The sequence below is a fragment of the Colletotrichum acutatum genome, assembly GCF_030867785.1.
Source record: "Colletotrichum acutatum strain CBS 112980 chromosome Unknown BDZ83scaffold_36, whole genome shotgun sequence".
Classification (NCBI taxonomy): domain Eukaryota; kingdom Fungi; phylum Ascomycota; class Sordariomycetes; order Glomerellales; family Glomerellaceae; genus Colletotrichum; species Colletotrichum acutatum.
This window is the reverse complement of record NW_026849030.1, coordinates 148044-172005: the sequence shown is the minus strand read 5'-3', so window position 1 is coordinate 172005 and position 23962 is coordinate 148044. Positions and strand designations below refer to the sequence as shown.

The 23962-nt window shown below is 55.3% G+C and overlaps 6 protein-coding genes across 6 annotated transcripts; 4 read left to right on the top strand and 2 right to left on the bottom strand.

Annotated features, from left to right (window-relative positions):
• Positions 1–170: 170 nt before the first annotated feature.
• BDZ83DRAFT_751233 (uncharacterized protein) lies at positions 171–629 on the top strand (the record flags this gene model as incomplete). The annotated part of the gene is made up of 1 exon (XM_060514027.1): positions 171–629. One exon carries the CDS (start codon positions 171–173, stop codon positions 627–629), a length of 459 nt encoding a protein of 152 aa, XP_060366045.1.
• An 875-nt stretch (positions 630–1504) lies between these two features.
• BDZ83DRAFT_275189 (uncharacterized protein) lies at positions 1505–3196 on the top strand. Its single transcript, XM_060502089.1, has one exon. The coding sequence runs from the start codon at positions 1856–1858 to the stop codon at positions 2828–2830; it is 975 nt and encodes a 324-aa protein (XP_060366044.1). The 5' UTR covers positions 1505–1855; the 3' UTR covers positions 2831–3196.
• On the bottom strand, positions 2958–6395 carry BDZ83DRAFT_575447 (subtilase; the record flags this gene model as incomplete). The annotated part of the gene is made up of 11 exons (XM_060504816.1): positions 2958–3084; positions 3152–3402; positions 3468–3555; positions 3612–3720; positions 3778–3887; positions 3960–5329; positions 5387–5444; positions 5512–5617; positions 5675–5738; positions 5820–6164; positions 6249–6395. 11 exons carry the CDS (start codon positions 6393–6395, stop codon positions 2958–2960), a joined length of 2775 nt encoding a protein of 924 aa, XP_060366043.1.
• Positions 6396–7777: 1382 nt separating this feature from the next.
• Positions 7778–14932, bottom strand: BDZ83DRAFT_575307 (alpha amylase; the record flags this gene model as incomplete). Its single annotated transcript, XM_060504796.1, has 3 exons — positions 7778–14282; positions 14336–14451; positions 14513–14932. The coding sequence occupies 3 exons, from the start codon at positions 14930–14932 to the stop codon at positions 7778–7780; spliced, it is 7041 nt and encodes a 2346-aa protein (XP_060366042.1).
• A 278-nt stretch (positions 14933–15210) lies between these two features.
• Positions 15211–15650, top strand: BDZ83DRAFT_617539 (uncharacterized protein). The gene has a single exon (XM_060508032.1). The coding sequence runs from the start codon at positions 15366–15368 to the stop codon at positions 15600–15602; it is 237 nt and encodes a 78-aa protein (XP_060366041.1). The 5' UTR covers positions 15211–15365; the 3' UTR covers positions 15603–15650.
• Positions 15651–20918: 5268 nt separating this feature from the next.
• Positions 20919–22591, top strand: BDZ83DRAFT_751229 (alpha amylase; the record flags this gene model as incomplete). The annotated part of the gene is made up of 2 exons (XM_060514026.1): positions 20919–21132; positions 21213–22591. The coding sequence occupies 2 exons, from the start codon at positions 20919–20921 to the stop codon at positions 22589–22591; spliced, it is 1593 nt and encodes a 530-aa protein (XP_060366040.1).
• Positions 22592–23962: the final 1371 nt, after the last annotated feature.

The window sequence follows — 23962 nt, the reverse complement described above, 5'->3', positions numbered from 1 at the left end:
CTATATTTCGCCGTCGAGGAGGAGTGGGCACTCGGCCCATACCTTCGGGATGGGTACTTAAGACTCCCACTGGACTAGTAGAGGTCCAGAATACCTCTTTAAAAACCGAGATACCGTCCATCCTCCATCAATTGCAAATGCATAAACCGCATCCTCCACGCCAAGGTGCCATGTCCACCGCAAAGCCGCAGCCGCAGCCACCGCAGCCATCCCAGACCGCCCCTCAAGTCTTACACTCCATCGAGAGAGCGCAGGCAAAGTTCGAAACACTGATGCGCTCGTTCAGAGGAGGCGAGAGCTCTGCCGTCCGCAGCTCCTCTGGCGCACAGGCAACTAACACCGCGGAAGACCGTCAGCAAGCAGAAACCCCGGGCAGAGTGAACGCCGAGACCGCAAAGCTTAGACGCAGGCATGACAGACTGGAGCTCGACTTCCTGCTCTTTCAGAAGCGGATGGAAAATCGCCAGCGTCAGCCCGCCATCGCGAGAGAGTGGTGGAAGCGGGAGAGCGCGGCGAGGATAAACCTCGCCAACGAGCTCGGCCAGCTTCGGGAAGAGCATGAACGCCTAAAGGCTGAGCTTGAGGAGGCCAGAGCCGTGATCAAGAAATTGGAAGAGCAGGTACTTTGATCATCGACTTCGTCGACAAGGCCGAGCCAGGCAGGACCTACTGCCTCAATCATGAGCTTATCTTTGCGCAAGAACCCAATCCCGATCCCAGCTACTGCCCGGCATGCGCAAACAGTTATGGTCTTATAGATTGTTTGAAGATCGAGTGTCCTGAACGCTCCGGGGGCGAGGGCAAGGGCGTGGCCAAGGTTTTCCGCCCCCCTCGAAGACGTCGGTAGAAGATTGAACATCATTGCCGGGACTTCGGTACTGCTGGGCAATCGAAGGAAGCGCTGAGGGATTTTGACTTCAACGAGTATGAGAAAATATGGCTTGTGGTACAACTTGGGGAAAGTAGGTGCGCATAGAAACAGAGGCAGCAATCAAGTATTATTGGAAGCTCCAGAATCGCCGGGCTTGGCCGAGATTCCTTCCCCCTTTCACATGAAAAGATGCATATACCCATGACTACATGACTGCATTAGCTTGTCAATTTGGCGTGAAGAGTGAATTTTGACTTTGGTCGCGTATATCTCCATGAATCGAGATCGTAAAGCGGGTCCTGAACAGTGACGAGCATCCATCAAACGCCTTCATTTGGCGAGGAAAGGTCACGATATACTTGGTCGGTTTGGAGCCTGTCAAACGTAATCCATTTAAACCAGATCTAACTTGACAAGTAGAGGCGTGCGCTATTTCTACATATTCGCCTTCCCGCCAAGGCACTCATGCTCCTGGACCTGTGAACGAAGCACTGTGCAACTCGGCGTGAAAGCGGGCCCGGTCGGCATCCGGGACCCACTATCTGTCTGCCGGGTCCGGTAAGACCTCTCCGGTGCCGTTTTCTCATCTTCCACCTTAGGCAAAGTGGAATCCGGGCGATAATTCGACTACATCCTTGGAAGATGCGAGAATGCTTCACAACACATCGGATACCCGATTCTGACAGAACTGGACATTTCATTAGTCTACTAGATAGTTGAGAGACAGAAGACGCGGATCGGGGAAAATTCGGAACGGCAGTGCAGTTTTGATGGATCGCCGCATCTCCACTTCACTCCATTCTCACGCTTGCCACTCTCATTCTCATCCATCTCATCCACCTCACCTATCCCTTTTCTGATCTCATCTTTCTAAGCTCATCGCTGCGAACCGCTCAAACATTCAAGGCGGATCATCAACCTCGCAGACAGATTCCCTAACCTCATCTACGACACGATCTCACCGCCACTCACGACCCCGCCAAGATGGTTCGTCACGACCCCCACGCCAACCACCCCGTCGGCCTCCTCGTCGAGCCAAACTCAGATGGCTACGTCGTCCGCCGCTTCCCCCACGATCACACAGATCTCTACGGCGAGAACCCAGCCGACCTAGAGCTCCCCGGCTCCCACGGGCCCCTCAATCTCGTCCACGTACGCTGCCACAACGCCCTCACCCAGACCACCCTCGCCAACACCAACATCACGGTCCACACAATCCAATTCGGAGACGACGACAAGCCCGTGGCGGCTCTCTCTCACCACACCGACTCCCTCGTCATCGCCGTCCACGGCGTCTGTCCGCCCCAGAACAGCCCAGACCAACCACCCACCAAGTCCGCCGTCGGCGTCCACCTCGGCCCCGGCAACCCGCTCAATCGCGCCTGCCGCATCCCCGACGCCAAAGACCGGGGCCACGTCATGAAGGACACGGACGGAAGCGACGGCCGCGACCGGCCGCAGCACACGCAGCAGCGCGCGGACCTCTACGCCGCCATCGTGGGGTTGATGGAGGCGACCACGATTGCCACCAAGGGATTGCCCATCATGCGGTCGTCGCGAAGGTCACAGCCGTCATTCAAGTTACACCACGTCGTCGTCAAGAGCGACTCGGCGTATCTCGTCGAGGGCGTCGCGGGCGGTAGGAACGGCGAGCCGCCGCACATGAAGAAGTGGCTCGCCAACGGGTGGAAGAACACAAAGGGCGAAAAGGTCAAGAACGAGGATCTGTGGGATAATCTGATGCTCACCATGATGTCGCTGGGCCAGGCGGGCGTAGCGGTGGAGTTTTGGCAGGTGCCGAAGAAGGAGAATAAGGAGGCGGATCGGCTCGCAAAGGCTGCGCTCGAGCAGGAGGTAAATTTCTTCGACGAGAAGAGTATCTTTGGTAAGGAGATAGGTAAGGATGCTGATGCGGGCAAGCCAAGTGCGGCCGGTGATGAGTTGGTTGCGATGGAATGATGATACAACTTGCAGGCTGATGGGACTACATTTAGAGTACTTGTGGCGCGCAAAGAAAGTGGTTTGGATTGCCGTGGATCTACGGGAGCTGAATAGCAGTATCATATACTAGATCGTACTAGAGTTTTCAACGCCGGAGAGCAGTGGAATTGCTCCCGGCAAGCGGGAGGACCTCAATCACAGGCGTCTCAAAGATCTCCCAGTTATCCGACGCCTTGGGGTTACCAAAGGCCTTCAAAGCCGCGATACGCCACCTGGTTGGTGGGTGTTAGTCTTCGTGGCCACACAGAGGTTATTCGACCGAGGTGAAGGATGACTTACTTGTATTTTCCAGGCTTAATCTGGCTTCCATCAGCCAGCTTGCCGAGCCACCACGACTCGTAGGGCGAATCGCGAGACTGGTCCTGCAGAGGGTACGAGAAGGTGTTGTTCACGCTGTCGGTGGCCGGGTCGAAGACGGGGTAGTTGACGCTATTGTAGACGTCGAAGCTGGCCACGGAGCCGACGTACTTGTTCTCGCCGACGACGGGAGGGTATACCCACTCGCGCTCTTGGTAAGTGGGTTCGTAGACCTGCAGGAAGTTGTAAGGGTCAGGGGTCATCAACACATTTGAGAGGAGAGAGAAGGTTTGCTTACATCCCAGCGAACCTGGCGGGAGCCCCAGGTCAGAGCGACTTGGAGCCTGACGAAGTCTTGCTTGGCAAGAGAGGTGTCAAAGGTGAAGCTGTTGATCAGGTAAGTTTGTTGTTCTCCCTTCACTTGTATACTTGGAAACCGTACCTAGACTTCTCAGAGAGAAGGGTTCGGTTAACACCAGACGAGACACGGGGGTATCCGTAGGAAGTGTAGAACAAGTCAGCAATGTCATGCTTGATGCTGCCGCCGACACCTATGAAACCTTGTGTCAATGAAAGGCTTGGCGCAAAGGGGAGAAACCAATGCTTACCATAGTAGGGCACCGAGAGCACATCGCCGGCGCTCGATCCAATGAGAATCTTGCCGCTGAAGACGGGAAGTCTCGAAGCGTTGAGGCCTTGCGGGATGTCAAAGGAGAACCTGAAGTCTTCACGTCAGCCACAGCTCTCTCCATTCAGCACTCGGACGTTGTTTAGATAAGAGACAACTTACTTCGCAGTCTTGGTCTGCCCAGGCCCGACCTTGAACCCGCCCGTCGGCAAGCCAACAACAGCCCCAATCTTGACCGGCTCAATCTCGACAAGATCCTTGATACGCGGCACAGCAGAAATCCCAGCATCAGCAGCCTCAGCAGTCCAATACGCCTCGAATCCAGCCGCATCCTGCACCGTGAAAATATACTCGAGCTCCGTGGGGCCGGTGTTCGTGACATCGACCTGATGGTACCGCGAGAAATGATGCGTGTCGTTCAACGCAAACTTTGTCTCCCCAGACAACTGCGACGTGGCGTTCAACACGGAGACGGCGTCAATCAACCCGCTACCGACCTGGATCGGCGGCGCCCAGAACCCGAAATCCTTGGTCGTGCCGTCGGACCACGGAATCGCGCGGCCCGAGGCGACGATGCGCGCGTGCAGCGCCTTCGCGAAACCCGCGCCGTGGACGGAGCGGCCGCCGCGCGCAGAGATATACAGCGCCGCGACGCCGGCGACGTAAGGACAGGCCATGGACGTTCCTGACAGGTCGCGGTAGCGGTGTCCGATAAACGGTGCAAAGATGCGCCCGCCCGGCGCCGTGACGTCGGGCTTGAGCTCTAGGTCGAACGTGCCGCCCCACGAGGTGAATTGCGAGGGTTTCCCACCGCCGGCGTTGTACATGGCAACATAATTACTATTCTGGTCGAGCGAGAAGTCGGCCGTGACGTTCCCGCCGGCAATGACCGTCTTGACAATGGCCTCGCCCGCGTCCTTGGACAGGAGGCCCCATTTGCTCTGCGCCCAGCCGGAGCCCGAGAAGCCGACGACGGGCCGGTCGGTGAGGTAGAAGAGCATGAAGCGCGCGCCACGCTCCTGGACCCATCGCTGGCGGATGTGATCCTGGCACCCCTCGTCAAAGCGCACGAGCGGGATGGTGTTTGTGAAGTTGAGGCCCTCGGGGAGCGGCGAGCAGGCGTCGTTCTCGACGCTGATGTTGAGCGTGACGGGGACGATGGGCCAGCCGTTGATCTCGGCCGGGAAGAGCTCCTCGGCGGGACGGTAGCCGAGGATGGTGCGGTTGGACTGGCCGCCGAGGGTGAAGGTGCCGGCGAACTGGCGGGCCGAGACGATAGAAGCGTCGGCGGAGCCGATGGCGAGCACGTCTTTGCCGGCGGCGCCGCTGCTGGGGAAGAAGGGACCCACGTCGCCCGAGTTGCCGGCGGCGATGGTGACTACGACGCCCTGCTCAACGATGCGGGAGGCCACGAGGGCCCAGGCGTTGTCGGACCAGCCGCCGGTGGAGCCGACGGAGGCGGTAATGATGTCGACGCCGTCGTCGTAGGCGCGGAGGAAAGCTTCGATTAGGACTTCCTCGGCTGTGCCCTCCTGAGGTTGGTGTCAGTGAAGTCCGGGTGACGGGATTACCAGACTTGGGTGACTCACATTAGGGCCGAAGACCTTGTATGAGTAGATTGTGGCTTCAGGGGCAACTCCGGTGAACCTATCGACGCGTTTAGCTAAGGCTTTCGTTTCCCTGACCAAGCTAGTCTTGAGACGTTGTCACATACTCAGAGCTCTTGCCGGCAATGATGCCAGCGACGTGCGTTCCGTGACCGGCCTGGTCCATGGGATCCTCATCAGGTTGACGCTCTGCTCCGGGGTAAGGCCAGTTTGCTGCACAAGTCAGCTTCTGTCATCATCTCAACACGTGTGGGTTAGTCATGAACTCACTCTCGTCACCAACAAAGTCATACCCAGCAGCAACCTTACACCCCTCGCCAAAACACCCACCAAGCTTTTCACATCATCTCGTCAGCCCATGAGATCTTTCCATTCACCACTCACTCCATCGGAGACACCGAAAATGGAAACCCACAGCAGGATGCGTATACTCCGTCCCCGTATCAACAACGCCAACCTTGACGCCCTTCCCAAAGATCCCCTGCTCATGGAGCTTATCCACGCCCGTCATCCAATGAATGGAGTAATTGAGCGCCCTCGCATCGTCGCTAAAGGACTCGCCGCTTACCACCGGCGCGAGCTGGATGCGCGTCGAGTGCCACGCCTTGACGACGGGCACGATCGCCTCGAGCGAGTCCGTGTTCTCGCTGTCCGACTCGACAGCGATGCCGTTGAAGAGGAACGAGTCAAAGACCTTGAGGATCTTGCTTCCCGGGTTGTTGGTCTGGAGCTGCTGGACTACGGCATCCTTGTCGGCTCCCTATCAGGCGTTTCATGGCGTATTAGCATCTGTTCTCTTACTAGTCTCATGGTTTCTCCTGCGGTCAGGAAGTAGAAAACGAACCTGCTCGAGTTCGACAATGAACTTTTTGGGCGCGACGGCCGTGTCGTTGGAAGGACGAGCATCTTTGTCGACGGCGCGCCGAGAAACTCGAGCTGCTCCCGCGCCGGCCAAGGCCAAGACGGAGATGAGGGCACTCGCGACACGCATAGTCGGTCAGTCAGTTAAGAAAAACGAATGTAAAGTCTCAAACGGAACGATCGTTCAGAAGACCCAGTCAGTCCCTGACTCTTCCTCTTCCTCTCCACGACATGCTCGCCGGGTGATGAAGTCCATTTATGAGAAAGAGAGCCATTAGCAAACATGCCCGCTCTCGCGTGATACCATAAGAGGACCTCTTGACGATCTCGTATCGACAATGTCGACACCACGACACGCCATGCACTCAAGTGTGAAGAAACCCCGGTCTCTCGTCCTCTTTCGGCAGTCGTCGCAGCGACATCTCCACCCCCGAGGCGACCTCACCTTGGAAGCCAAGCAACGGCGGTCCACACCTGGACTGGGCGTCCAACACCCAAATCCTACGTATCACATCTCGTACCTTGCATCGACCTGCCGTCTTGAGCTTGGTAACCTAAACCTTCACTTATTCCCGCGCATATCTTTAATTTTCGGTATGCACGCTAACAGACGTGCATCTTCGTATTCTGGAAATACCGGAGGGATAAAGTCAGAAAGAACAAACAACGGGCCGGCCGGCCTCGGAGTCCGGTGCCTATTATCGCGAATACCGCGCTTTAGGTGCCAAGTCTCGTCGGGTGAGTGGCGCCAGAGTTGCAGTTTGCTTCGGAATGAGTCGTAGAGTATGAGGCGATTGGTGTTCGTTTGAAGCATGATTCCACCTACCCCGCGGCGGATCAGTCAATGGAAGGTCAGTTTAGAGCTTGGATGGGAATATGTAAATGGGCGTACTTACATGTTCTCAACAAGTCGAGGCGGTGGTTCAATCTGTTCGTCACGGTTCAGTCAAAGCAAATGCAAAGGGAACAGGAACTCGTTGATTGCAAAGGTATTATTCATGATTCAAGGATAAATAAAAAAGAGCGAGGACATAGCGTGAGTCTAAATCTAAATATTTTCCATGAGCGTTGTTGCCGTCAAAGATTGGTTTTCGCCTCCCAACCTCCCGCCGCTCTCTGTAACACTCAACGAGACCAGAGAACGGCGTATATGTGTTTTATAAATGAGAATGAGAAATAACATGCAAAGAGACGGAGGCTTTTTTTGCCCCTTCGTCCCTGTTTTCCCCCTCGGCTATGCGGGCGCTCGCGCGAGAAAGCCAATTCGTAGACCATGAACGAACGCTTTTGTTCAAACGCGATAGTTATGTGTGTGTGTATATAGAAAGAAGTTATACATCATTATACAACCAAAATAGGCCCCATAAGTCGGAAGTGAACCGGACCCCTGACCCAAAGACCAAACGTGACAAGAGGCGCGGCGCGGCGCTTTTGTTTTGCGGCGCAAAGTGCATCGCGGCCTCCGGGTATTTGTGTTTTGTTTCGCATCTCAGTAATATTTGCATGATCTCTTTAAGGCTTTGATACCTGCTCCTTTCTGAAGAACTTGAAGAAGAGGATGGGGATCACCAGCTGGAAGCCCAGGCAGATCCAGAACCAGTAACTTGAAACTCCGGGCATCAGGCCCTGGGAGAAATCAGGGAAGGTGGTGTTGGGCGAGAGAGCGTTGGGACTCGTCGCGCGCGCCAGCATCGTGAAGGCACTGCCCACGATTTGTGCGCCAATGAGGACGGCCAACACGTGCTGGCGAGTCAGCGTCGCGAGCAGCATCATACCCAGACCGACACCCTGGATGTTGTCCAAGAGGCCAAGCCACAGCCACAGGCAGCGAGACAGGATGGCCGAGCCAACAGGGCCACCAGCCCAGGGAAGGTACATGCCCATGCTGCTGGTACCCCAAAGCATCTGCGCCCAACGAGGAGCGCACAGGCCGATGGCGAAGATTGGCAGAAGCCATGTGTGGCTCTCGGAGAAGAAGGAGAAGACGTAGAGGATGATGGACCAGAGGACGACGAAGAATCCAAGGGCGAGAAGGACAACACCCCATCCAGGGATAAACTGCGAGGCGAAGAGGAAACCCCAGTTGCGGCCGTAAGGCGCCGAGAGCCAGTAGTTCTGGATGATGATCATGATGAAGAAGACGGGTACAAGCTTGCGGCGGGCGAGAGAGATGTAAAAGCCGGGGATGTTGTCGGGCGCCTGGCGGTAGTAGTCAGGAAGACCGAAGAACAGGACAAGACCGATGGACCAGAGCATGATGGCGATGGGAATACAGACGACAATACCCTTGGATATATTGGTACCGTCGAAGAAGGCCAACGGGGAAGTCTCTGGGGTGTGAGTAAGAGATCCCCAGTACCAGAGCATCAGGGAGTAGACCTGGGCAACACCAGCGACGGCCAAGGCACGAGTAATCCATTGCTTCGTGGGAGCACCACCTTCGTCACCAAAGTTGAGTGCGAATGACAGAGCACCAGCGCTGGCGCCAGCTGCATAGATGGCAGTGGCGGCGTCTTGCATAGCAGCGCTGGCTTGCCAAGGAGTCAGGTAAGGCGAGATTCCCAGGAGGGCGAAAGCGAGGCCGAAGAAGACCCAGGGCAGAGACAAGGCGTAAACGGACTTGGTGAAGCGCACCAGGATCCACCACAGGGCTGATGTTACTAGGTACGTAGCGGCAACGATGTAAAGCTTCAGAGGCGTCTGGTTTGTGTCACCCGTGAGCAGAACAATCTGGTACGAGTTGATGGAGATAACTTGGGCGAAAGCGAGGAAGAAGGCGTAGATGGGCCAGTCGCCAATGCGAATGGACAGGATCTTCTTGAGACCAGTAGGCGCGTTGTAGTTGTCGCCAAGGAGGAACTCGTCGTCGACGGGGCTGTCATCGTAGCGGGACGCTCCGGTGAGTCCGCTAGGGGTGCGACTACGGCCACGCTCGTCGACATCGAACTTGGCACCGAGTCCCTTGCTGGAGCCAGGGCGGCTGCCAGGCGCAGGGCTTCTTGACCTGCTGTGATCTCTGCGGCCGAGCTTGGCGTCTCTGTATCTTGCGAACCACTTCTTCTCACTCTTCTTGAGGTAGTTTTCGATGCAAAGGTCTGTGCCCGAGTTCTTGGCTGTAAGCTTGTTAAGCATCTGTTCGAACTCGGCGTAGAACTCTCCGTTCTTATCAGTGAAGTTCTGGTCCACATTTTGCAGCTTGAGGTCATGGCGATCTCCGACGACATCGGGCAGAGACAGCTGAGAGCTGTTGCGCTGCTGCTTGTAGAAACTCGGCTGGGGCAGGCCAAGAGCGTCGCCGAAGCCGGGAGTCTGAGGAGAGGAGACGTCATTCTGGGCGCGAATCGCGAAGCTGTCAACACTGACCATACTCTCACGACCGCTGGCAAACATGCTGTCGCGGGGCGCAAGCATGCTGTCACGGCCACCGATAGAGCTCGAGAAAGAGCTGCGACGGGAAGAGGAGATCGTCGACCACGGCATGTTGGGTGTCTGGAGGTCGGGAGAGTTGAGGCGGCCCGCGGGGCTAGCGATACGGCTCGGCGGCGGGAGAGGAGAGGGAGCTCTCGAGCCAGTAGGAGTGAGCTCAGCACCGTACTCGCTGACGGCAATGCTTGATCTCAAGGAAGAGTCGGTAAGGTTGCGAATGCCGCCAGCCTTCTTCTGCTTGGCAGCCTCCTTGTTGTGAACCTTGATAGAGTCGTTGTACAGAGTGTCGAGTTGTCTGATCCATTGCGCCACGGGGAAACGCTGCTTGGCACTCCATGCGCGCATGAGAGCACGCTTTCTAGGCTTGCAAGCAAGAGCTGAAGCAATGGCCTGCTTGAATTGGTGAAGCAAATGCTGGGGACTCATCGACTCAACGGTGAACCAGAAGCCAGGCATCTGGCCCAAGCCACCAACACGGGCACCAACACCCAAGGCACCCTTGCGACCGAACTCGACGGCGACAAGACCGAAGGGCTCGTCACGAGAGGGGATAAGAGCGAATTCAGCACCGCTGAAAATGTAGGGAGGCAGCTGAGTGAACTCAGGCTTGCTGAAAACACGGCCAGGGTACTTCTCCATGAGCTTAGCCAGCTTGAGGGCGGCAAACTTGCCGTACAAGTCGATGACAGGGCCAATAGCAATAAGCTGGACAGAGGGGTACTTCTCGAGAATGCTGGGGAACAGATCGGCAATCAGATCGACACCCTTTTGCAAACTCCATCTACCGACGAAGACGAAGAGATCCGCGTTGGGGTTCACATCGAGACCGGCCCACTCCTGAGCTTGTCTTCTGAGGGTAGCGCGGTTGGCTTCGAAGGTCTCGTCGATCTTGATCTCGTCGGTGGAGTTGCTGATATCTTCCTCGGGGTTCCATTCTCCAGTATCGGAAGGATCAGGGTTGGGCAGCTGACCAATGTTCTTCAAACTCCAGAAAATGGGGTAACGGGCCAAAGAACGGTCACCGTACTTCTTAGACACACCGACGGCACCGAAACCGCGCTGATGGATACGAAGGTAACTGGCGGCGGCGTGCAACAGGTTAAAGGCGGAACCGTACTGAACGTAGTCCTTGACGACCTTGGCGGGAAGGTTGAAGACACTGTAGACTTCCTTTTGCTCTTCTTCGGTTCTCATGGGCCACATGCCCTGGAACTCGGCATTGTGAAGTGACAAGCAGACGGGGATAGTCTGCGGGAGGAGGTAAAGAGGAGCAGCAGCTCCGTGGTAATCGTTGATGTGGTAGATGTCGGCGTTGAAGCGCTTGATGGATTCGGCAATACAGCTGTTCCAGGCGCAGTACAAGATGGCACTCTCGAGATCGTCCATACGCGCGATGTAGGGGTCGGCCTTGGTTTGCTGGCGGAAGATGGGAGCATCGAGGAGGACGTACGTGATGTTCTTGTAGACGTGGTAGTTGACCTTAACCTCGAAGGAGTCGCCCATGACTTCAACGAACATCGGTTCGGCTTCGTGGTCCATGGGGTAGTCGACGTCGCCAACGCAAGGGACAACCCAGATCAGGTCCACGTGGGAGAGAGCTTGACTCATGAGCTTGGCCATGACACCAAGACCACCGATCTTGATACTGATCTTCCAGTCGTCGATGTTGTACTCCATGGTGGCGATGAGGACCTTCCTTCGGGGGGCGCCACCGGTGGCTGCAACGGCAGCTGGCGTGACGGTTGGCGACGGAGGAATTTGGGACATCTCGAGACTTTTGCCTTTTTCGCCGAAGTTAATGTTGGACTCATTCCCGAGCTTGAGTGGTAACCAACCCTTCTTGGAGAATCCTGATTTGTTAATCTTAACTTGGTAGAATCCCTTCATATAGATCCAGCCGGCCAGTCCAGCCAGGATAATGGGCATGAGACCGAGGAGGAAAAAGAAGACAATCTGAATCCACATGTTTCCTTGGGGAACGGCGACGTAGTTCCAGTTGGCGTCGTTGAGAACCAGCTTGTAGGAGAGCGCAGGCATCGGAGGCGGCGAAGTCAGGTTCACGACGTTGTCGGACAAACTGCTTGGGGGCAGACGATCAAGGACACCATCGCCGTTGGGGTCGCCGTAAATGAAGGACGCATCAGGTTGGTTGTCCGGGTTGATGCCCCAGAGGTTGAGCTGGATCTGGGCGGGCCATTCGTACATGAAGTGAAGCTCCCACATGTTGTCGCCGACTTGGGTCATCAGGTTAGGCAGGCCAGCATCGTAACCCCACTTGTTAAAGGGTCCGTGGAGGAAAATGTGGGGGAAGCGACGCGAGAAGGGGATGACACTGTTGTCCGCATGCTGGATAAAAGACGACGAACCAAGGGGCTTGCTGAAGTACTGAACCATGAGATGTTCACCCTCCCACTTCTGGAGATCGGTACCCTCCCAGGCTTGAGGGACCATGCGCTGCCTCGCACCAGTGTAGGGCATCCAGCTGCTCCAGGAAGAACCCCAGTTGGTGCTGTAGCGCCACTTGTTAGCACCAGGGGCGGCATGGTTGATGAAGTATTCAGTGCCGCTTTGCTGCATCAGAGAGCGCGAGTAGTTGGCGGAAGCGGGGAAAACAACAGGGTTGATGGGCTTGCCAAAGCGGAGGAGGAAGTGATCCGTAGTGTTTGTGACTCCGTCGACGGTGATCTTGACAATGCCATCGGGGACGTTCTGGAGGTTGGCAGACCACTTCCAGACTGAAGCAATAGCGCCCGTCCACGACTCCTTCTCAATGGGATCCATAGCACCGCACACAGGCGTATCGAATGTGATGTTTGTCTGGGTGTTGGCGTCGACGTTGACGTAGGCAGAAACGGCCTTGGTGACGTCGGCGCAAGTCATCTCGGTCGAGAACTTGAAAGCGATGGGAATCTTTCCGTTGGCATCGGTGGAGTCGATGGGCGTGTCATGGCCAGGCTCGAAACCGGTAATGGAAGAAGCAATCTCCATCCACTCGGTATCAGCGACGTAAGCGCGGAACTCGAAAGGCGTCATGGTGATGCTGCTGAGGCAGCCGGCCTTGTGACCCGCTCCCTTGAAGCCGTTCTCCTTTGTCGAACTCTCGAGGGTGATAGAGGCATCGGTGCTGAACAAGTTTCTGACCTTGGTGTTGCCGTCGAAGGGCGAGAGGAACGCATCTGCCTCATTGCTACAGTCGAACTCGTAGGTAGTCTCGTTGGGGCTGTTGTGGTATACCAGCCAAACCGGGTCATCAGTCTTGTTCTGGTTGCTCATATACCCACGCGCGACACTCCAGATTCCGGTCTCGGTCGCAGTGGGACTGCCCGAGTACAAGACGCCATGAGTCTTGTTGGAGAGCTGCTCAAGGAGCCAGCCACCCTCAAGAACGGGATATTTGTCGCGGAAAGAGAACAAGCGCTTCATCCAGTTGCGTACCGAGGCCGAGGGATCACGGTGGTCGTACGCGACAGTCTCGTCCTCACAGCCCTTCTTACCCTTGGTGACGGGCCAGCCGACGTAGACGGAGTTGTTGCCCGCGTAGCATCCGTGTGCCTTCCATGCCTGGGCGGCCGAGAAGGCCTGACGACCGAATACGTAGTTCTCGGCGGTGTTGTCCAAAACATAAAAGTTCTGCTCCTCGCCATAGTAGACAAGCGGAGCACCAGGCAGAAGCAGGGTAGTGATGAAGTAGGCGAGCAGCATGCGCTCAGTTCCCTTCTCAATGGCGGGCCAGCGGAAAACGTCCTGGTTAGTGACACCATACAAGTGACGGGGGTCGAATTCTCCAGTGTTGGCGTTGTAGAAGTCGTTGGTGAGAATCATCTGGTTCCAGGTCTGAACCCAGTCGGTCGGCAGATCGTAGCCGGCCTCGAGATGACCGCTCAAACCGAGGAAGCGGGTCATGAATCGGTAAATGGAGTAATGGAACGCGCCAGCGTCGAGGGCGCTCTTGCCTTGCTCACGAATGAAGCTGCCAGAGGTGGAAGAGCTGTTTGAATCCAATGTTGTGGCGTCGGAAAGCTCAAGTGCGGAGGCCATGGAGGGGGTTCGGCCACGCCCCAGGTAGATAGATCCCAGAGTGTTACCACTGGTAATTTCACCGACGACCATGAAGTTTTCCTTGCCGAGATCCTTTGCACACTTTCGCATGGCAGTACTCCACTCAGCCTGGGCGTCGACTGTGACCTGAACAGCCTTGTCGATACGGAATCCATCGATATCGAGGGTTTGAATGGTCATGCAGGAGAAGAGCTCAAGACGCTGGCGAACTGAGGGAACCCACTCACGCAGACGATCTTGCACGGAGGCGAACTTTGCCAATTGACGCTGCCAATCAGGGAAAACACCGAAAGCCTCAATGTCACCGAACTGATCAAAGTCACTGTCGTAGCAGCCTTTCAGCTGAGAAGAGACGTCGACCTTGTTTCCGTCCTCAAACCAGAAAGTCGGGTACGTGCAGGAGTCATTGTATTCGTTGCCGATGTCGAAGTCGAGGTATCTTCTGGATGTCTTCCACTGAACCTTGTGCTCCGAAGTTGAGAATGGAGTGGACGTGTTGAGGTATCCTTCGAAGCCGATCAAATCACCCATGCTAGAGGCGGTGAGTAACAGGAAAGAGGCCGACGTGAGCCATCGGATACTTACGTTGCCATAGTCTGGTCCATGACCACATACATCCCTCTCTTGTGAATCTCATCAATGGCTTCTTGCCACGCCGTGATGTTACCATAGTGCTTGTCGAGGAGAGTGAGGTCGAGGGGCTGCGAAATGTCAGTATTCGCGTCACTGTCGTGATCGTGTGCTCCTAGGCGATTATCGTACCGAGTATGAATCCGCCTTCCACGGGTCGTTGATGAAGGGTGAGCCAGCAATGTAGAGTGCCTTGATACCCATGCCCTGGATGTAATCCAACGTATCGACGAGGCCCGCCAAATCTCCTCCATGACGGAGCTGGTTACTCATGATATCATGTTCGAAGAGTGTGCCGTTGGCATTGTCGTTATCGGGGTCGCCATTTACGAATCGATCGATGAATAACGTGTAGTAGGGAAACCGCCAGTTGGGGGGTGATTTTGTGAATGTGTGGCCATCTCTCTTTCCCGAGTATTCGGCAGGGCTCTTTGCTAATCTGTTGGTGTTGAGGTTGTAATCGACTTCGCTCGCGGTGTACTTGAGGCCGGAAACGAGGGTTGATGATGTGGTAAGGAGTGTAAGTGCCCAAGCCAATACTGAATTAGACATTTTGTGTGAACTCTTACTCGCCGGGAGGGGCGAGTGAGCAAAAGATTGTACAAGCAAAAAAAGACAAACAGGAATGAGTGACGAAGTGAAGCTCGAAGGAGTGTGGTGGTGATGGGATGGGGGGAGGAGAGAAAGGCCGCGAAGCAGACCAGCAAGCAAGCAAGAACGAATGACGGGATAGGTTGCAAGGCAAAGCGCGGGACGGATGGGAAGAAAACTCGGCCGTCAACGCCACGCTGGTACCGGTAGAAAAGGGGGTAATCTCGTAGGAGCTTGGGTCAGTCCAATTGCAATATGCCCCAGGCTGAAGGCGGAAAGGGGGATCACTGGCGAAGGCACAGGCATAGGCACAAGAAGCACAGGCACGGGAAGTGAGGGAACAGGCACATGGTACAATAGCAGAGTGGCTGGGGGGGCCACCGTAAAAGAGTCCATGGAAAGGATCTTTCCGTCCGCCTCGCCTCTCAAGGCTCCAGTCTGGCACTGGCAGGTCTGCGAGTCTTGGTCTTGGGTCTTGGTTCTTGGGTCTTGGGTCTTGGGTCTTGGGGCGAGAGTGGGATGGGGATGGGGAAGGGGATGCAGGCGAGCAGGCCGCAGGGCCGCAGGGCATCGATTCCGTGATGGGCAGATGGGGCTTCCTTCTGCAGGAACGGGCCAGCCGAATCCTTAGCCCTTCCTCTTGGGACCAGGACCTCTCTGTGCCTCTTCTCCAGTTTCCACTGTCCACAGAGTACTGCGCAGAGGAGTACGCAGTGTGGCAGTAGGGAGTATAAGCGCAGTAAAGAAAAGGCAAAGAAAGGTACCTGTGCCTGCTCCTCTTGTTCGTCAGACCCCTCTTTCTTGGTACATGACAATGTGGCTCCGGGGGTGTAGTGGTCTGGGCTAATTCTGGCTATACGAAGTTTGGAATATGGATATGCAGAGAGTGCAGGCAAGTGCCTGGGTGGGAGCGAACCATGAGGGCGATGGGAGATTGGCGGGCTCCGTCTTGAATTACCATTTTGGACCATGTCCACAAAAGAGACTGTCCAATACGGTGGCCCCGAGGTCAGCGGCGAACAGGGGCGAGGATGTCTTTCTGGCCAGTGTGCGCGTAGCGTGTTGAAGACCAAGGATAAGCCGGCACGGTCTGGTGCATCTTGTTGGTCGGTTCGGGCGAGCTCCGTCGTCGGTCCAAGTATCCGCTGTCAGTCGGGCCCCTGGCCCCAAGGACGTGCTCTCCTGTATCGAGTCAGTTTTGCTTCGGGTGGTACCCCCAGAAATAATACGAGACGTTGGAGACGAACCAGGCTGTCAGGACGGGTGATCCATGCTTTCGAAGATTATCCAGAAAACAGTGATTTCCCAGTCGGGAACAGTTGGGGACTTGAGGCTCAAGGGGGCCGGACCCGTTCAAAGGCGGTGGGCAACGGGAGGTGCGAGCTGCGACGTGCCTGGCAGGCTGAGGGTGGGCGTTGTGACCGCGTCGTTGGCAGATGGGAATCGGAGGGGTTCATCTCAACTAGCATAAACCGTTTATGCTCAGAGAGCGATGGTGTGGCACTCCGTCCGTACTGGCTACTTCTAGCTCGACCGGCTGTTGCTGCTTCCTGTCCAACAAGTCACCAAGTCTTTCAGCACTAAGGTGTTGCAAGCTTGTAGTGTATTCGTAGCGTTTCCGTACTGTGTAGTACGGTGCCTTAGTGTGGCGTAGACTTGGGCCAAGCCAGGAACAGGAACACGTCGGGCGCGTCTGTCTGATCGTGATCGTGACGTCGACTCGTGGGGAAGCTAACGCAGGAGGAAGCGACAAGTCTGCTATGGCGGCATGGAAGGATTTGAGAAGGACGGTCGAGAAAAGCAAATCAAAATTGATCTTGTCCCGCCTAGACCTCGCGCATTAGCATCGTCCGCAGCGCTGAGAAATGCGCTTTCAAGGTGTGACTGCAGCTTACCTAATGTCGCACAAAATGTGAATAAGTAGGTACTTTGGACGCAACAGCGCCGAAGAAAAGGAACGACACTGGGCGAAGAGTGGTCCCAGCCCTGGGGAACTGCACATGGAGCTTGGAAGTATTTTCCCCGAGTGACGCGGTGTGACAGATTGGAATGCGGGAGAAGAGAATGTCGACTGTCTGATGTCTCCCGCATTCCACTGGGGAGGATACAGAGGCCAGGCAGTCTGAACCTCGAAAGGATGAAAGGCGGTCATTGCAATCACTGCAGTTGGGTGAGAACAACCACTCAGCCACGGGAGATCCACTTTGTCTTGCATTGGCCAATCCTGGGCTTCAAATCAATCAACATCAGCCACACAAGGCAGAGCGTGGCTTCCTTCCCTCAAGCCCTCTCGCAGTCTCGCTCCTGCCGTCCTTGTTCCTTTGTGAGTTTGAGGATTCCTTTAGTCGCCTGCCACCTGCCACGCCGGCAAAGAGTACGTCTCGAGAAACTCCACTACTACCTACCTATGTAACTACTTAGCTCATTCCTTGTCCAGTGATTTTGTACTCGTGTACGTACCTACACAGTGCTGCGGTGGAAGCAGGGTACCTGAACTTCTAAAGGACTTGACCCACTTGGGCACGAGGAGGTAGCCTCGAATAGGACGGCTGTGACCGGGATGCCAGGGCCAGGGGTCGGTCGGAGGAGCATCTGCGCTTGCTGCCGACCGGGGCCGGGCCCCCTTGCACGAGTCCACGACTCCTACCGCGGTGCAGCACTCGCCCGCGACGATCGGCCGTATCTTCCAAAGCGGTCGGTGCAATCAAGCGAGTCAGAGGAGAGAAGCCCTCTTGGTTCTTTTTGCTGGCGTGCCTGGGCATCTTCTGGGCGCGCAGTGATGGGAAGGACTGATGCCATGGTTCGCTGCTGCCAGTCGCCAGGATTAAGACAGATGTCTGGGAAGGAGGGGATGACTGCGAGAAATAGGGCAAGTGTGAATGAGTCGATGAATAGGAGGAAGGATAAGAATCCGGAGGGGAAAGCGGGAAGGGGTGATGTTCGCCCAAAGCAGAAGCCACGCCGAGCTGAGAGCCAAGGGCCCAAGACCACGCGAACTCCTTTTCTTTGGTGGCGCTGGCTCTTTCATTGCCTCACTGCCCTGTCCTGCCCTGTGTCTCATCGTGACAAGAAACATGACTGATTAATGTTGGTATCTGGGGAGTCCCATGCCCTTAAGCTGATTTCCCAAGTTCCGGTTTCCAGGAGTTGACGAGAAACTCGATTCAGGGTTCACTCAGCCTTCAGGAGGTCCGTTAAGCGAAAGCCGCCTGAGAAGCCGCGCATTGCACGGCGAGGGGCTGCCCTCGAAAGACTTTATAGAGTTTAAGTGAGTTCCCCAGTCAATTCCGTATTCCCCTCTTCTTTTCCTCCCTTCCCCCTCTCCCCTGGAGGAGCAAGAATCCATGAAGTTGGGATGTTTGTGGGACAGGACGGTGGGAGTTGCGTCCAATTTGGGACTGTTTCCCTCCGGCTGTCCAATTGTTGTTGATTATCTAAGCAAGTAGCGAAAGTAATGGCGCCCACACTTGGCACTCGCACCAACCCCAAGTCAGCAATACACAGACTCCTTTCTTTCCCTTTGCCAAATTACCCACGGGCTTCTTATCATCTGTCAACAAAATATAACGCCCGCGTCCACCTGCAGGACACGCTATGCACTCCGACTGCCAGATAGGCTGTCACCGGTCAGGCAGGGAGGGAAAAGGACTGGCAGAATTTGTTCTCGCACTTCCTATCGAATTTCGGCAGCCACTGGTTGAAATGCGAGTATTCAATTGCAAGCTAACCAGGCCCTGAAGCCATCAAGTGTCATCCCATCAGGACTCTCGAGTCTGGACGACAGTCTTAGTAAGAGAAGCTGCGGCGCAGACAAGCAAACACCAAGCAACGCGGGCCAACAACCAGACAACAAGCCTCTCGTTGTCCAGCGCCGCTGCCAAGAAGGCACCAAGAACATGTCTGCCACGCTGTGCCTTCTCAGGTCCAGCTGCCTTTTAGGATAGCGCACAATTAACACCACAATGGCTCATCATGAGAGGGCCAATCTCGGTCGTTTACAGCGCCGTCGCTTCGCCACGTCTTTGCACCAGAGTCACCAGCGCCAACCGTCAACCCGTCAACAAGACAAAGCACGCTATCGAGGTTGTTCATCAGTACTCACACTGCTCAGTGTGCCAGAGTGCCAGTGCCATTCGAGTCTTTGGTGCCATTAGTTCGTGTCCAATGCGACCAATTGTCACTGCCGACGTGACGTCCCATGTCGTGGTACCACCACACTCTTTTGGGATAAGCTCGCAATCCCATTCCAAAAAGTTCCCATGGCTTTCCAAGGCCGCACCGTTGGCGGCGCTGGCAGCGCTGCCCTGGCGTCTCTTGGCAGGGGAAACGAGGTTTTCCGATTTTCCAAGCAGCCAAAACTTTGTAGATACGTACCTTTTGGGATTGATTGCTGTTCAAAATAACACAGGCTTGACAGGTTCGACCTTGTACCAATCCTATTCCTCGTCTCCTTCCCAGTCTCTCGTCTTTCTTCGTACCTTCACAGTACCAAAACTCCAATTGCTCCTTCCCATTGGTCAAGCAATCCCAAATTCATCACAGCACCGTCCGTTCTGCTGCGCCGTTGGCGGCAGTTTCCCACCACCTTTTTACCCTTTTCACCACACCCACCACGCCACTTTGACCACACACCATCACTACCAACGACACCAACATTAATTATCCTCATCCTTTCCGCCCATTGATTGTCACGTCTAGGCATGCATGATCAATCAGGAGCCTTTCCATAGTCGCGCATCGCTATGGCTATATCCTAGCTGGCCTCACTCGGCACACAGTCATTATTCCCCTCGCCTTCATTATCCGTACATATCGCTGTTTGGGTGCTGAGTACGCAACTCTTTACCAATCCTACCTCTCCATCTGCACTTTGGACGGCTTTCCACTTCATCATGTCGCTTCTGCAGGTCTCCTGCTGCCTCTGCTCTCTCCTTCAGACACAAGACTCTCCTTCCCTCACCCTACGCTCGGGTTTCCTCCCCGTCAGTGTCACTATCCTCTTCTAGCGCGGCCGCCTCCACACCCCCCGGCTTGGCCGCCGTATCGACCATCGTATCCCCCCGTGGTCTCTCTCTCTCTCTCTCTCTTTTACTCTGCTTGGGTTCAATTTCCCATCAACCAGCTGTTGGTCATGGTTATTGACACACTTGCGCCCCCCGTGTGGGCCTCGTCGTCCCATTCGATCCGAGGCATTGACATTTGCGGCCAAGTACGGCAAAGTTGCCAGGAACCGTCATTTCCTCCAAGCCATTTCCAAGCCCATCCGTCCCTCGGCCTGTTATTCCGTGACCCTCTTGTCTTTGTCTGCTTCTCCGCGCTGTCTGTCTCTGGTACCTTGCATTGGTTCATCCGCAGTCCCGAACCCTCTGCCCAGTGCCGTCAGAAGGAACGGAGTACGGAACATTATCGAGTACTACGGAGGAGTATGTGCGAATATAGATACACATCCACACATCCAACACTGGTGACTGCTAAGAGTTCGCCTAGCATCCCGTAGACTGTCCCTAGTCACTTAGTCCACCACACTCTCTCGTTTTTTCTTCCCTCTGCTGATCGACCCTCGTGTTCACAGCCTGAGTCTCGTTTTGACGCGCTTGGCCCCTCTTCTTTCACTGTCAACCGATCAACCGACTCCACGTCCTCCTCTAGTCACTCGTCTAATCTACCCGGGCTTCCCACCCCTTTTTTTTTTCACTTGTAAGCTCCAAGAGCCAGTCACTCGTTGCCACTCCATTCTCCATTGAAGGGTTCCCCGTCCATTCGTTCATCGGTCCCGTCCCTCTTACATCCCAAAGGTCTATATCGTTGTGTGTGCCGCAAGTCCTCTCCGACCCTATTCATTCCTTTCATCACGCTCGCACCCAAGCGCAAAACCAATCGTTAATCCAACGCCCATACGCGGCGCAGTCGTTCGTTCAAACAGACATCACCAGTCACAATCATCACCATGCGTACTTCAACACTTGCGTGGGCCGCCGTCACGGCCCTCTCTGCCCTCGTCGAGGCTGCCGACCTCGAGGCATGGAAGTCTAGATCCATTTACCAGGTCATGATTGATCGTTACGCCCATACCGATGGCTCAACCGATCACGAGTGTGAGCTTTACAAGTTCTGTGGTGGCACATGGGCCGGCTTAACCAACAAGCTCGACTACATCCAAAGTCAGTAAACCACTGTAGATGAATGCATAATGGGCTTTAGCCCAGAGACCTCGAGCCTCACAGCTAACCATGACCACCAGACATGGGCTTCACTGCTATTCAGATCAGCCCCATCGTCAAGAACATGGACGATGACACCGCCGTCGGTGAGGCTTACCACGGTTACTGGTCCCTCGACAACTACGCCCTCAACGACAAGTTCGGTACCGCGGACGACTTCAAGAACCTCGTCAAGGAGATGCACAACCGTGACATGTACCTCATGGTCGATGTCGTCGTCAACAACATGGTCCAGAAGCTCGACAGCCTGCCCCCTAAGCTCGACTACTCCAAGTTCAACCCCTTCAACGAGGAGTCCGACTTCCACCCTTACTGCAACGTCACCGAGTGGGACAACAGCACCAACTACCAAGACTGCTGGCTCTACCCCTACGGCGTTGCCCTCGCCGATTTGGCCACCGAGAAGACGGCCGTCGTCGATGAGTTTGGCAAGTGGATCAAGGAACTCGTCTCCAACTACTCTATTGATGGTCTCCGTATCGATGCCGCCAAGCACGTCAACGATGCCTTCCTGCCTACATTTGTCAACGCCTCTGGCGTCTTCGCCTTCGGTGAGGTTCTGACCGGAGCTCCCGCCGACTTCTGCCGCTACCAGACCCTGAACCTGTTGCCCGGCATGCCCAACTACATCGAGTACTACCCCCTGAACAAGGTCTTCTTCGGTGGTGACATGAACGAGCTCGCCGACTGGCGCTCCCAGGCCCGCGATGGCTGCACCGACATCTTCGCCCTCGGATCGTTCGTCGAGAACCACGACATGCCCCGTTTCGCCGTCTACGATGAGGATATTGAGCTTGCCAAGAATGCCATGGCTTACATCCTTTTGACTGACGGTATCCCCACCGTCTACCAGGGACAGGAGCAGCACTTCAACGGTAACTCGACTCCCTTCAACCGTGAGCCCCTCTGGCAATCCAAGTACGACACCACCGCGCCCATCTACCAGCTCACCTCCACCCTCCTCAAGACCCGCAATGCCCTCCAGGCCACCAACAAGGACTTTGCCACCACTGCCTCTGAGCAGCTGTTCGTCGAGAACACCCACTTGTGCCTGCGCAAGGGCCCCGCGGGCGCTCAGGTCGTCTTCTGCGTCACCAACAAGAGCTCCAAGGGCGACACCTACCAGCTCAGTGTTGGCGGCTTCAACCCCGGCGATGCCGTCGTTGAGGTTACCACCTGCGGCACCAGCACCGCCGACGGCACCGGCAACGTCACCCTGTACATGGAGAAGGGCGAGCCCCGCGCCGTCGTCCTTGCCTCCTCCATTGACGCCACCAAGATCTGCCCCAACGGCACCACTGCCGCTGGCCAGAGCAAGAGTGCGGCCGGCTTCATCGGCAGCAGCATGACCCTGGTCCTGGCTTCCGTCATGGCCGTTTCTTTTGCGCTCCTCGCATAAGCAAACCACTGCTTGGATATGAAATGTGAGACCAAAGGGCAGAAAAGATCCGAAAAGAAAAAAAGGGCGCGACTCGGGCGGGTGTACTGCGAGCCAGACACATGTTTTCTTCTTCCCATCATCGAGTCTTTTCAAGCGGAGTTTGGATAATCCAATGGCGGCTATCATGACGCAGACTACCATCATCTCTTATCAGTGTAATTATCCTCCCCCCACCCCGGGCCGCATGTTCCAAACGAAGCTCTCACGTGGTCTGGTGAGTAATGCTATTCCATCCTTTTACAACATTGTACTTTGGTTTTTTATATTTTGCTTGCATTTGTTCATAGTGATACCAGACCAATCTTTCGGAAAATAAATTAGTCATAATATCAACTTTGAACTTCTGTGAGAATTGGTACACAAACACAAAACGTATTTGATATATTCGTCCTTAACTATGAGATCATTGAAAATACTGATTACCGCCCGGGTAGTCCATCCCGCCCGCGAAACTTCACGATAGCGGCGGATAGCCGGGGGTTCCATTTTCTCTGCCCAAAGGCTGTTCCCAATCGAGACAACGCAGGCGCGCTACGTACGGAGTGAACTCCCGCCGGCTGGCTGCTGCACATCACTTGCCCAAGTGGACAGTATTAAACGGAGGCCGAAAACAGCCGAGTCCATAGTATCGTGCCATTCAAAATGGGACGGGGAATCGCATGAACGGTGAAGAAGCAATTGCCAAAAAAAAAAAAAAAATTCGGAACGACAACCCCTTCCGACCCCAAAACAATCCCCGTTTTTGTTTATTTATTTTTCTGCCCTTTGGTTATTTTCCCCCTTCTTTGCTTGTTCTCGGCGCCCGAACGGTTCGGCGTGCTCCGTAGATTAATTGGGGCCAAGCTTTCTTTCCCCAAGGAACCTTACCAAAAGGTATCCCAACTCTTTTGCACAGCCACCACGTGAGTTGACAAAAAACTTGAAAACTGGATAACGATAGCTTATCGGGTATTCTAAGACTATCCTTAAGTGTAAAACGTGGAGCATACCCTCTCAAAGGTACGTTACCCGATTGTTTGTGCCGAGTTTCCCTGAGACGTCCCCGACAAAGGATCCTTTGAGAAAGTTGGGAATTTTTTACAATGGGGACGGTGACATGGTGAGTGACAGACAATAGGGGCTGGTGGAGGGGGGAGGGGGGGCGCGCTCCATCGATCTATCGGTCGAGTCGGACGAGTCGGAGGAGTCCCACCGTCTAGACGGTACCTTGCACTAGAGAGATTCAGCGTCCAGCGCGAGAGAAAGAAAAAAAACAATACTGCGTAGGTAACGGACCGAACCCCGTTTTTAGCCCCCCCCCCCCCCAGCTGCTCAAAAGCCAAAGACAGA